The 13,239-nt window shown below is 47.7% G+C and overlaps 1 protein-coding gene across 4 annotated transcripts in view; it reads left to right on the forward strand.

Annotated features, from left to right (window-relative positions):
• Nucleotides 1–13,239, forward strand: part of ero1b (endoplasmic reticulum oxidoreductase 1 beta) — a 20,909-nt gene continuing 7,670 nt past the window's right edge. For 3 of the 4 annotated variants that reach the window (XR_014874718.1, XM_085164038.1, XM_085164039.1), the window contains exons 1-8: nt 1–637; nt 4,487–4,606; nt 7,926–8,009; nt 8,170–8,211; nt 11,382–11,464; nt 12,352–12,425; nt 12,678–12,798; nt 12,872–12,918. Coding sequence is in view for 3 of the 4 variants with exons in the window: in XM_085164038.1 (XP_085020164.1) it covers nt 473–637; nt 4,487–4,606; nt 7,926–8,009; nt 8,170–8,211; nt 11,382–11,464; nt 12,352–12,425; nt 12,678–12,798; nt 12,872–12,918 (736 nt within the window). In the remaining variant the exon portion in view is untranslated. The other variant, XM_085164040.1, reaches the window with a different exon arrangement.

Raw genomic sequence — 13,239 nt, forward strand, 5'->3', positions numbered from 1 at the left:
GTGGCGACAACTCCCACAGGAAGACAACGCTGTCTTTTGTGTAGCTGGTTTTAAGAAGTTTTCCATTGTTTCTTTTATATTAAATTAATTTACTGTTTAGGGGAAAAAAGGATCGTGTTTTGGCTCCGATTGAGATCGACCTGTTATAGCTGCAAGAGCGAGTTATGCATTTTATTTTGAAATTTTTAACCGGAAGCAAAAGTCATTTTTCTTGCGCTACCTTGAAAATAAAGTGGAGGCTGGTTGAAAGCGCTTCTTAAGTCATGTAAAACATTTTTACAACATGACTCTGTTTACGTGGGGCAGCTAGGAGTCTAAATATCCACGCGAGACTCCTTGGACATCGGGCTGTTGGTTTGGCGACACGCTGCGGATGATACATTCCAGCTAGCCTAAAGCTGCTATAGTTAGCTAGCTACTACTCGCCAGGTTTGACTTTCTTGTGCTTTCCAAGCTGATAGCGCAGTGAGTGATGTGGAAAGTAACGTTTCAAGCGTTCGGTGTTTTGCTGTTGGCGTGGTTGTTGGGAAACTTTGTTCTGGGCTGGTTTCAGCAAAACACCAAAGCCCAAACGCAGCACAGCGAGCAGCATCCGAGCAGAACCTCGGAGAGCCAGGACCAGAGCTGCTTCTGTCATGTAAGTAGCCCCAAACACGGAGCGTTTGTCACCGGAAAGATAGTTTTTTGTTCTTTTTTAATAACATAGTTTGTTGTTCTTCATGAAGCTTGTAATCTGCGAAAGTCACAGTTTTGTTTTTAGGAGCTTCCAGCACTTTCTACTGTCATTTTATTTTGACGTCACTGTGTGTACGTGAGATGCTAGTTAGCGACTGTTCATGAGTGCACAAATTGTTTTATTTTCTGCCATTTGATAAATAAATAGATATAGTTACAATTGACCGACTAAATTGGTATTTAAGCCGAAATCTCTTCTTGTTTGTACTGAACAGTGAGTCCTTAAAGTAGACTAATGAGCAGAGTCGAGAGCGCTCCTCTTCCTGTCCTCGGACCCAGCAGCGAGTTAAACCGGCCGAAATTCTTGTGAGTTGAGCGAAAAGCGTGGTGTGATCTGATTGGCTGTGTCAGAGCTCCCGCTTTACAACCTCCTCATGGACATTGTAGTCTTTTGCGTAGAAGTTGCCAAGTGTCCCTAGCGACCTATAACATGTAGATGACTACAAACGGGGAGGCGCCGTCAGAGGGGCGGCGTTTGTTTTGACAGCGGCTTGTTTGTAGGCGGGGCTTCTGGCGGGCATGGAAGTGCGGGTCTGTGATGACAGCACAGACATACAGCTGCTGCTGTGACATATGGACAGTTACACGAGAGGGAAGTTTTAATTTGAAGGAAGTTGAAACACAGAAAGCTGAAGGCGAACAACAGGATGCTGAGAAAAACGGTTCTTTTCCTGGCGCTCAGTGGACTGCTGCACTCTGAGGTCTGCTGTGGTTTGGTGTTTGTCATTAGTTTTTTGTCACAGTAAGATTGTCTTTGTGTTTCTGTAGTGTATATTAGTATATATAATACTAGTGTAAAGGGTTTACAAAGGTTTCTAAAATACCCGCACGTGGTTTAGCTGTACTGCTCTTCACAGAGCTGAGCAGTTGCTGCCATATGTTTTGTCACATCTTAGATAGCTTGAAAAGGAAAAGCCTGTTGTGAAATATAAAGAATGTGAAAGTACTTTACAAGTTTTTACAACTACATACTCGTGAAGTACTTCTGTAGTTGTTCGGTTTCGGTTCAAATAACTTTCTCTCTCTCTCTCGCTCACACACACACACACACACACACACACACACACACACATACAAACACACACACACACACACATACAAACACACACACACACACACACACAAATGCAAAAAAGCCCCCAAACAGTACAATGTCCATCTTTACTCAGTATTGAGGAATCATTGCATTGGATATTTTGTTAATAACATTTTGTTTATGTTTCATTTTCTCTTAATTTGCAGACTAAAGTATTAATGCAGCATTTGAGACTCTAATCATGAGCTAACTGAACTGAAAGAGTGTCCAGAGCTGTTCTCCAGCCAGTTAGAGCAGATGTTTGGTGATGTTTGAGGCTCTGCCTGCTGTGCACAGAGCTGAGCTACCTAACAAAACTAGCCCGAGCCATTTGACTGTTTACCAAGCTTCTTAACATGTGACTGCTGGGTTGTTCTTCAGTTCAAACACATTTGCAGGTTTCAGTCAGCAGCTGACGGTTTATAGAGCAGACAATGGGCTTTGTGGGTTCAGGTAACACAGCGTGATGGATGTATTATGTATGAACGTGCAGGTAGGTGGTGGTTTGTCTGATGGCGGAGCATCATCACCTGAGCCTAATAGTTTTTCTTATTTTCGTAATGTAATTTCTAGAACATGATTATAAATTTGTAACAGCAGCAAAATTACAGTAGTCATCAGACATGTGAACCCTACCTGGGGGTGGGGGTTGTGTCAGGAACGGATCCAAAGCAAACGTGGCTCATTGATAAGAGGAGGCGAAGCCACAAAAAGACTTAACAGCAACTGTAATGTCTCCTAACAAGGCGCACTTTAGATTTTTACAGCGTTTTAATTTATTGTGAAGTTATAAAGAGAGCTGCCATCTATGGCTGTCCACAGAACAAGAAGCACAGTAGCAGGTGTGGTGTTCCTTTACGTAAAACAACAGTTTTCCATCATAAATTCATGCAAAAGCGTACAAACCGCTGCATAAAACCCACCAAGTAGGGAACAACTGTCTAAATGTCCAAAATAGGGATGTGAGACTGCATGCACCTGCTAATGCTGCATGTTGTTGTCTCTATGAACCGAGTCTCTGGATCCAGTTCAGCTAAACTTGTGTTTTAACTGTTTTGTTCCATCATGCTGTGGTTAAAAAATCTGTTCAGATTAACTCGAGTCAGTCGGTCAGGAAGACCGTTTAAGAACGGGATGATGGTTACTTCTCTTTAGAAACATGACCAGCTGACAGAGATGTAAAATGCTGTCTGTGACTGTGTTCAAACAGACACTACATCTGCTCCTCTCCTATGGGAGATCCCTCAGGGTAGGGCTGTTCGCTATAATGATATATATCTGATGACGATATAAAAACGTCTATCGTTTCATTTTACGTTATCGTTTGTTTCGTGGTGTCGCAAAATAAACTGTTTACAGCAATATTTGTTCATGTTTGGATGGTCACTGTAGTGGCTACATTAAGTTCTCTCTTTCTCTTATATTTAATATAACCACACTACGGACGGACAAGCACCTGTTTTTATGCGTTGTTGTTAGCAACAATAACGGTAAAACCATTGTGTGTCCGCTGGTTTAGTTTCCACATGAACCTTTCACAATAAAGCTCAAGATCCTGTTGAGACTTTTCAAAATAAACTGAATCACGTGAAAGAGCAGATTATTTACTGATGAGAAGTAAAAAGAGCCGCCAGGTGCTAAAAAATAAACCTTAGACTCAAACGTCAGAACAGGCTTTTCCCCGCAGCACGCCGTGTAATAAACACGAAAACGGCGCCGTTACAACTTATGTCTAAAAATGTATCGTTTCACGCATCGGTTAAAACACTCGACCAGCTACATGACAGGATTTACAGAAAATGTTCCATGTTTGTGATTTACATCGTTATCGCGATGATGGATGTCTTATATCAGGATATGAGATCGTGGTCATGTGGCGCAGCCCGACCTCAGGGCTCACTTCTGTTGTCACCCATCAAAGAGCTTCACGGCAGTAATTTTGTCTTCAGGTGTTACATCTCCCAGTGAAGGCGTAACTGACCTTTGAAGTGCGCTCAGGCTACGTCCACACGAATGCGTTTTCAAACAAAAACGTTTTGGCGTCCCGTCAACACTGAGACGCCGTTTTCCTCGTGGGAAAACGCAGCGTTTTGAAAACGCTCTCGAAAACACAGACATTTCAAAAGGGAGCTGCCCCGTCGCAGACTTTCTAAAACGATGACGCATTTTAGTCATGTGATGCAGTCACGTGACCAATTAAGCTAAGATAGCGGAGGGCGTCATACAGCAGTCGCCCTGAAAAAGATGAATATCCGTTTGTTCTTATAGCTCTCCTTCAAATTCTTTAATTCTCACTCGCGTTTGTGCAGGACTGGAACGTTTTCATCCGTTTCAGTGTGGACGCTCACCTCTGTGAAAACCACTGAAAACACTCGTGTGGACGTGGAGCGTTTTCAAATCTAGTGTGGGCGTAGCCTCAATCTCATCCATGGCAGAACTGAGGCTGCCAAGTCTGATGGTCAGAGTTTAGTACAAACTTCAGGGTGCAGACTTCGACTTGTGCTGCGTGACGTTGTCAGGTTTGAGTCCACGCTTCTGTCGTGTGTTTCTAGCACACAGCTTCACTTAAACCACCTGAAATGACATCATGATTATTTATGATGAGTGGAAACACTGTGACACTCTTATTTAGAGATGAGGTGTCGTTAGTAAACGAAGTGTTCTGCTCTGCTTCAGCTCACAGGCGTCCTGGACGACTGCTTCTGTGACGTCGAAAGCATCGACATTTTCAACAACTTCAAGCTCCACCCTCGCATCAGGAAGCTGACAGAGAGAGACTACTTCAGATACTACAGGGTAAGAGCTGCTGCAGCTACAGTGAACCACAGTGAGGCTCACTGCAGTAGTGAAAGTATGTACAAACAGATGGAAATCACAGGGATCTCTTTTGCATGTGTGCGCGCTGTTGTCTTTTTGCAGGTCGTTGCGTTTACTGGCACATGTTGTCACAACATGAGTTACTGTTAGACCTCAGTGGTGTGTGTCCTCCCACAGTAAGAGCACACGTGAACATGCAGACTGAGCGTCACACCACGGAGGTTCTTGTTTTAAAGACGGGCCACAGAGACGCTACAGGACGACTCGCTCACGGTTTATTCACAGGCCAGAAAACAAGAACCAAACAATCCTGAAAACAACAAACACATCAACACAATTCTAACAAAAGTTCTTCGTACGTTAAAACAACACTCAGTCCCGCGATGCAACTGCTCCCACATCCCAGAGCGAATCTTCTTCATTTTTGAAACCAGGGGAGTCATTTGTCTTCGGAGCAGCGACCACACCAGGCCGGTCCCAGGAGGACGAGGAGAAGCCTCCCATCTCAGTCTCGTCCCATCACAGCCCAACTTATGCTCCGCCCTTGAGCCGCACGCTCGCTGCCACAGCGTCTTCCCTCGTGGCATCGCCCTGCGAGCAGAGAAACATCGTCTGGGAATCTGGCCTGGTTATAGCCATGGCGATCCTCTCCCAACACGGCTGCACCCGGTGAACAACAGTGGAGACGCTGCTCACAAATGCAGGCGGAGGTGCAGCTGTGCTACGCCCCTGACGAGAGGGCAGCGCACTGTTGCCATCGTCTGGCTCCTGCGCATTCCTTCCCTTCATATCAGGGCCTCCCTCAGTGCTCAGCTTCCTTTAAACAGGCCCTTTCACCCGCTGATAGGACACGCCCACACCAAGCCCAGCCAGTCCACAGTGGGTTCATGCATATAAAAACTACACTCACAAATAAACACTAAATCAGAATAAAATGATGACAGACAAATCTAAATCCCCACTGTGGGACAAACATGCTGTGGATGGATCCTTTTCCTCGGCTCCCAGCGTGCAGCTGTTGGATGACACGTTCCTAAACATCTGTGTAAATGATTCTCACATATAGACTCATGCAGCACTTTCTTTTCCTTTCTTCTCGTGTCTCTAGTTTGGGTGTTACAGAACAGGAAGTGACGTCTGACTCTTGCACCGGTGTCGTGTTACACTGTAGTTTGTCAGTGCTGCCATAAAAAGTCGTGCAGTCTCCTGCAAAGAGCTGCGTTTGATGAAGACGCTGCTACACTTCTGTCTGGCTGTGTTTTTATTAGCACAGCAGTCTGAGCAGCACAAGCACGAGCACGTGGATGCTGTGAGGCGCAGAGGGAGCGAGACAGATGGATCTGCAGCTATAATGATCCATATCAGCTTCAGTGCTGTGAGCTTGTAGATCAGCACGTCTTTAAGGACAGACCAAACGTAACGCCTCCCTCAGCTGCAGCTTGCAGCACAAACATGGTTCTGTGCTAACCTCTGTGTGACCGTTCAAACTGCTCACACATTAAAATCTTTTAATGCCAAAGTGTTGAACATGTTTCCACAAATCGATTGTGTGCGTTTGGTGTAGGAGGTGGGTGGAGGCTCGGGGTCGCCTGTAGCTGTGCAGCACCATCACACTGAGGTGCAGCGGCGGCGTGAACAGAGGCTGCTCTGTGTGTGTCTGTGAGCAGCCTGTCACACACTGATCATGTCATTCACACAGCAGACCTGAGGTCACCTTGATGCTGCGTGTCGCTGGATGTGTCCGAGTGTGATTTCAGTGTGACGTGGAGAGAAGACGCACACAAGAAGCAGACAAACACTTCCTGTGTCTGTTTTCAGTTCAGTTTCCAGCTCCGCCCCGCTGCCAGTCACGCGTTGTCTCCCACTGTCGCCGTCCCTCGCTGTCAGGACTGGGTCACCACGTCACGCTGGCCGATCCGTCTCCCGATTAGGCGTCGCGCCCTGACGAGAGGGCAGCGGGGCCCTCGTGTCACCTGGCCTTCCTCCTCATATCTGGGGCCGCTCAGCTAGTCTGCTTTTAAAAGTCACAGCTGATAGGCCCCTTCTGGACACACCCACACCTCAGCAGGTGATCCCGATCAGCTCATTTGTCCCGTGTGCAGCCAGAGCACGGTGGATCAAAGCAGAGTCAAATAAAACCATGCAAGTTCAGTTTTATTTACACACAACAAATCACAACAAAGTCGCCTCGAGGTGCTTCATAGATACAGAGAAAACCCAACAATCATGTGACCCCCCCCAAATAAAAACTACACTAAATAAACTAAAAATGAATAAAACCAACGTACCAGATAAATACAAATTTCCACGTGTCACACACACACACACACACACACACACACTGTGTTGTAAGCAGTGCTCTGATTGGTGCGCTTCAGAAAGGCCAGTGAAAGTTTGTCTGTAATAGTTTTAATATGTTCACGCTGTGAGCGAGGACGAGACGCGGTGGGCGTGGCTGGGTTTACCGTAACACACACGAATCACAGCGTTTGTATGAATGGCGTCCGGGCGAGCAGAATGATTGCAGGTGAAACGAGCGTGTGTCCTACGTGCACGTCAGCAGCCGTCCACAGTCAGTGGGCGCTGGCCTCCCTGTGACATCTGCACTCGCAGCACCACTTGGGCGTGTCTAAAAACACGATGTGAGCCACCCACAGCTGTGGAGCCGATCACACGCCACGCCCTCGTCCTCACACCCAGACCTGATTTCTCTCTTTCACTGAACTGGTTGTGCGGCGAGCCTACAGCGACAGGCAGCGAGCGTCTGTCCTTCACACGTGGACGAGCCGCTGCTTCCTGCCTCTGTCATAGTAACAGTAATAATGGTAAATGGTCTGTATTTGTAAAGCGCTTTTCTAGTCCCTAAGGACCCCAAAGCGCCTCTCCTCTGTCAGTGCGCCCCAGGGTGGCTGTGGCTACAATGTAGCTGCCATCACCAGTGTGTGAATGTGTGGATGACTGAATGTGTAAAGCGCTTTGGGGTCCTTAGGGACTAGAAAAGCTGGTGGATGACTGGTTTACACAACCAGTCATCCACCCATTCACACACTGGTGATGGCAGCTACATTGTAGCCACAGCCACCCTGGGGCGCACTGACAGAGGAGAGGCTGCCGGACACTGGCGCCACCGGGCCCTCTGACCACCACCAGTAGGCAACGGGTGAAGTGTTGCCCGAGACTGTCCAAGCCGGGGCTCGAACCGGCAACCTTCCAATTACAAGACGAACTCCCAACTCTTGAGCCACGATCGCAATAATAAATGAGTCGGTGCTGAGTGTCTGTTGTGTCTGTGCTGCAGGTGAACCTGAAGCGACCGTGTCCTTTCTGGCCTGATGACGGACACTGCTCCATCAAAGACTGCCACGTGGAGCCCTGCCCAGAGGTCAGCTGGCTTACTCCAGTCTCTTTACCGCCCAGTCAGTCACACGCCGGCTCGTTGAGGACGGAGATGACCTCCTAACTGTCACATGCTGCCTTAGATGTGTTTTCTCAGTGTGAACATGGTCACCTATCATTGTTTGATGGTCTGTTTCATTTCACAGAGCAAAGTTCCTGTTGGCATCAAGTCTGGGAACTACAACAAGGTGAGACCAGCTGTTCCTGACTAAACTTGTTATCACGTGCAGCTGTGGTCACATGAGTGCTGCATGTATCTGGACTGTTGTTGTTCCAGGCTGCAGTTTCTGCAGCTCACAGGACTTTAAAACCAAGACTAAGGCTACGTTCACTCTGCAGGTCTTAGACCCAGAGCAACAGTATGTTTGACTGATGGCCTTAATATAAAGACTTCAGACTTCACGTTTCCCAATTTTTGCTTTAAGTTGTTTTATTATTTACATAATAATGTAAATAACCTAATAATGATCCTTATTGCTGTTTTAGAGGAGCGCTGCTTCAAAGGATAGTTTCTGTCAGAATCTGCAGATTATACAGAACAAATAAAATGTTGTGGATTCAGCACCACATATGAAAGTGACCCAGATCGGATTTGAAAACATCGGATTTGTGCCGCTCACGCTGCCACACCATGATCGGATATGAGTCGCAGAGGGTCAGGAAAGTCGGATTTGATGCGCTTTCGCCCTCAGTGTGAACGTAGACTAAGGTGGAGGAAGGTGCAGATATTTTGTTTTGTCTCACTCGCTCTGGCTCAGAGGTGTAGACCCGGTAATTCTGCCTGATATTTGACTGCGTCGGTTTCAGTGAGTCACATGTTAAACAGCACATGTGACATGGAGCTGCTGGAGGACACACAGCACCTGCTCCTGTATTGACTGTTGGTGCTGCCTCCCAGACTCCTCTGACCAATGAGTGGACTGAAGATGAGTGTCAGTGGGTAGTGAGTGTGTAGCAGTGTTTGTCATCATTGTGTGTGCAGTTCTGAGTGAAGCTTTGTGAACGTTTGTGCTGTGCAGTCATGTCAGGAATGCCCTCAGTCCTGCTTCTCTGGGTTTAACTAACGTAGTAATAGTTGTGCAGGTTTGACTGTGGTGATCAAAGCTCCTGCAGCTCCTGCAGCTCCTGCAGCTCCTGCAGCTCCTGCACTAGTGCACTGCAGCAGTGAGATGTCAGGAGTTTGTTTCACTGCTTGACATATTAACACAATTTCTACCAACGTTGTTAATTTAGCCGAGATACTCGCTGCCGCTCGGGTCAAAAACAAACCCAAAAAGTGATTCGTGAAAGACGAGCAGCTGATCTCCAGCCTGAGCTGACAGTCACAGCAGTGAGGTCATCAGGGTCTCCACAGTGAGGTCATCAGGGTCTCCACAGTGAGGTCATCAGGCTCTCCACAGGGACCTCGTGCAGGAAATCAGACTGAGTGAAAGCACTGCTGAGCATTCTTAGATCCAAAGGTTAAAAACCTTCTGTTTTTGATGTCATCATTATTGTTGTAGTTGTGCTGTATGAGGCACTTTTGTGCGTTTTGTGTAAACACTGTCAGGTATGGAAGTATTGATGCATCTGATCTGTGCATCAAACTTCCATAAGCATGATTTACACACAGGTTTGTGCCTCGTTCCCTCTGCAGTAGTTTGTGTTTGTGCTCACCTGATCAGTGGTTATGACACTTATAACCTGACCTCCCAGCCCGTTGTTCACTCAGCGGGCTGGTCTCAGTGGGAACATGTCGCTGAGTCGTGTCAGTGAATCCACATTAGGTGGACGTGTCAGCGCTGCACTGTTGTGCACGCGCTCCGTTGTGCACGCGCTCCGTTGTGCACGCGCTCTGTTGTGCACGCGCTCCGTTGCGCACGCGCTCTGTTGTATCAGACAGGAGACACTTGGGTTGAATGGCGGCTGTGGCGGCGGCCTCGTAGCTGCTGTCGGTCTCTTACTTCAGAGGAAGTTTCAGAGCTGCTGGGTTTGTTCCAGCACTTCCTGGACTGAGCGCACACACAGCCGCTCTTCTTATCTCCTCTGATAGCGTCTACATGGAGACGCTGAGAGCAGAGTGTTGGTCGCTCTCGGCCAACAGCCTGGCGTTTGCCTTGAAATGACCCAGAAGTGTTTGCACATCTGCTCTGGTCTCAGTCAGGGGCAGATGTTTCCCCAACCGTCAGCTGGGAGACGCAGCCAGACTTAAAGCGAGCCTCAGAGTGGCCGTGAGAAGTACAGCAGGTGCTTGGACAGTCAGGGAGAGGTCACAGTGAAATCAAAGCATTTGAATATGATCGAAATAGTAAAAACTCCTCTAAATGTAACTGAGACGCAGAGGCTGTTGTTTCAGACACAAACCGGCTTGACTGCTTCTGCTCGGGTACTCCTGAATGTGTCCTTTCAGGTGGAGTTTTCTGTTTGAAATAAAAACACCAAGATTGGACGAGTCACATGTTTGTGCTTCTTTGTTTCAGTTCCTGAAATATTTCACTTTGACGGAGCCAAATAATCTCGTTTAGAAGATTTCAGTTTGCAGCTGTGTTTATGGAGCGCTCGCTGCTGGACCTGGGGGTGGGGCTAGAGCTGGGGGTGGAGCTACAGCTGGGGGTGGAGCTACAGCTGGGGGTGGGGCTAGAGCTGGGGGTGGGGCTAGAGCTAGAGCTGGGGATTGAAGGGGACTGAGATGTGTCAAAAGCAGCAAAGTGTAAAAGTGTCTGTGCAGATGTTTCCTTACTCTTCGTCTTGATGTTCACTCAGAAACAGGAAGTATTTGTTTTTTCTTCCGTTGTTAAATCAAAGCACAGATTTATAAGAATCGTGTATTTGGCTCTTCATGACCAAGCGTCGTGTTATCAGCTCACACTGGGCTGTGCTTACCTGGCACGAGCAGAAGGTGGAGCAGAGTTTAACCTCTGAGTTATGTTTGTGTCTTTGTGAGGCGGTTGAGTGTTGGGCTGTTGTGTACAGCAGCTGTTGTTTGGGGCGATCGTGGCTCAAGAGTTGGGAGTTCGTCTTGTAATCAGAAGGTTGCTGATTCGAGCCCCGGCTTGGACAGTCTCGGTCGTTGTGTCCTTGGGCAAGACACTTCACCCGTTGCCTACTGGTGGTGGTCAGAGGGCCCGGTGGCGCCAGTGTCCGGCAGCCTCTCCTCTGTCAGTGCGCCCCAGGGTGGCTGTGGCTACAATGTAGCTGCCATCACCAGTGTGTGAATGGGTGGATGACTGGATATGTAAAGCGCTTTACAAACAGGCCATTTTACATACTTACAGCCCACTTTGATAAGCTGGAACACTTTCATCGAGCCCAGTGAAGATGTGACGTCTGAGTGGTGTCTGTGATAAACAGTGTTATTAAGAATCCCTCCTGTGTCCAGTACTCGCAGGCGGCCAATACGATGTCGGACGTGGTGGAGTGCCAGCAGGCCAAGGAGCTGGGGGCCATCAACAGCACGCTGAGGTGAGTCCACAGACCTGCTCCGTCTTTATCTGCAGCTGGTTTTCACCTCAGCAGCAGCAGAGCTTTCTCCTACAACCGTGGAGGTTCCTCTGTGAAGCAGCGGCTGGTGCAAACACAGGATGTGACAGCGTGTTGCAAACACCGCTTTACTCACGTGGGTTTGAAATGTAACAAACAAAGAGGCAGGAGGCAGCATCTCCTGATGAAAACAGCCACCACACTCACGTCACATCCGCTGATGTGGCCAGATGTGCACCTCAGACTGTCTAACCTCGCGTGACGCAGTGACCACACGACTGAGCGCCGCTCCGTGTTAACGACACGTCAGTAAAGAAGAACCACTCCATGATCTCTTTGTTCTGGTCGGCACTTCCTCTCCTCCAACAGCAGCGCCTTAGACGTCTGGTTCAACGACTTTATGCTCGTCTTGTGTCCATGTGATCTCCCAGTCTCCTCTCACCATGTAGTTTTTAGAGAAGCTGAGCTTCTCTTACTTCCTGTCATTTAGTTTAATCTCATCACAGATGTGAGCCATCAGCTGTGGCTGCACTGGTTTCTCTGCTCCCAGTGTCCAGTCTGTGCTCCTCCTCACACACAGAGGAGCAGACTGGGCTTAAGCAGAGGCACAGACGCACACTTCAGTGCATGTGCAGTTTGCATGTGCAGTAAGGGAAACATCCCTGCAGCCTTTGCTGATGCTGGTTTCAGACTCGCGTGACCTTTACTGGAAACAGACTTCATTAAGAATCACGTGATGGGAGACGGCGTTTGAGAAAAGTTTGAAAATGAACATTTACGTGGACGTTGTGATCAAACTGTGATCTTGGTCTTTGTGTTGTTAGCTGTGGAGTAAAGTTAGAACATGTGTGTATTTTTTCTGGTTCCAGTAACCAGAGTAAGGAGGCGTTCGCTGACTGGGCGAGACACGACGACGCTCAGGATCACTTCTGTGAGCTGGACGGTGAGCATCTCTTTACTCTGTGTATCTGTGAGGCATCAAACTTCACTACCAGGACAAACTCCTCATTTACAAAAACACAAAATACAAAAGTGTAACGGGCACGATGTGTCCTTATTCCAGCTCTTACATGAACTTCCCTGTGCTCAGTTAAACGGCACATTTGTAGCCGCGCTGCTAAGAAGGAAATATCTCTAATGATGCCCCCGAGCCGCTGCCGTCAGAGGCTTTTTTAATCCATGAAACGTGTTTCAGATGAGACGTCTCCAGATGCCGAGTATGTGGATCTGCTCCTGAATCCGGAGCGATTCACCGGATATAAGGGTCCGTCCGCCTGGAGAGTGTGGAACAGCATCTACGAGGAGAACTGCTTCAAGTAAGCCTGGAGCTGCCTGCACACAAATGCTCGTCTCTGACGTGCTACTGAAAATGTGTTTTTGTGTCCACAGGCCCAGGTCGGTGTATCGACCTCTGAACCCTCTGGCTCCCAGCAGAGGTGAGCTGCTACCTTTACAGACCCTGCTGTGCAGGTATACGTGGGAGGAGGGCTTAGCAGCCGCTCACGGTTCAGTTGTTGGAATTTTAATGATCAGTGAGACAAACCCTAGAGCAGGGGTCGGCAACCTGCGGCTCTTTAGTCCTTATACTGCGGCTCCGCATGGTTTGGGAAAATAAATGAGAAGTATTGAGCTGAAGTGTGTTTTATTTGTGTTTAGTTCTTTTTTAACTTGTAGTTCTAAATTGAAGATTATTGTGATTTTTAAATATAAAAATAAAATTATATTCTATTATTTTTTTCATCACTCAAAATAAGCGT

Source organism: Neolamprologus multifasciatus, chromosome 6, assembly GCF_963576455.1.
Source record: "Neolamprologus multifasciatus chromosome 6, fNeoMul1.2, whole genome shotgun sequence".
Lineage (NCBI taxonomy): Eukaryota > Metazoa > Chordata > Actinopteri > Cichliformes > Cichlidae > Neolamprologus > Neolamprologus multifasciatus.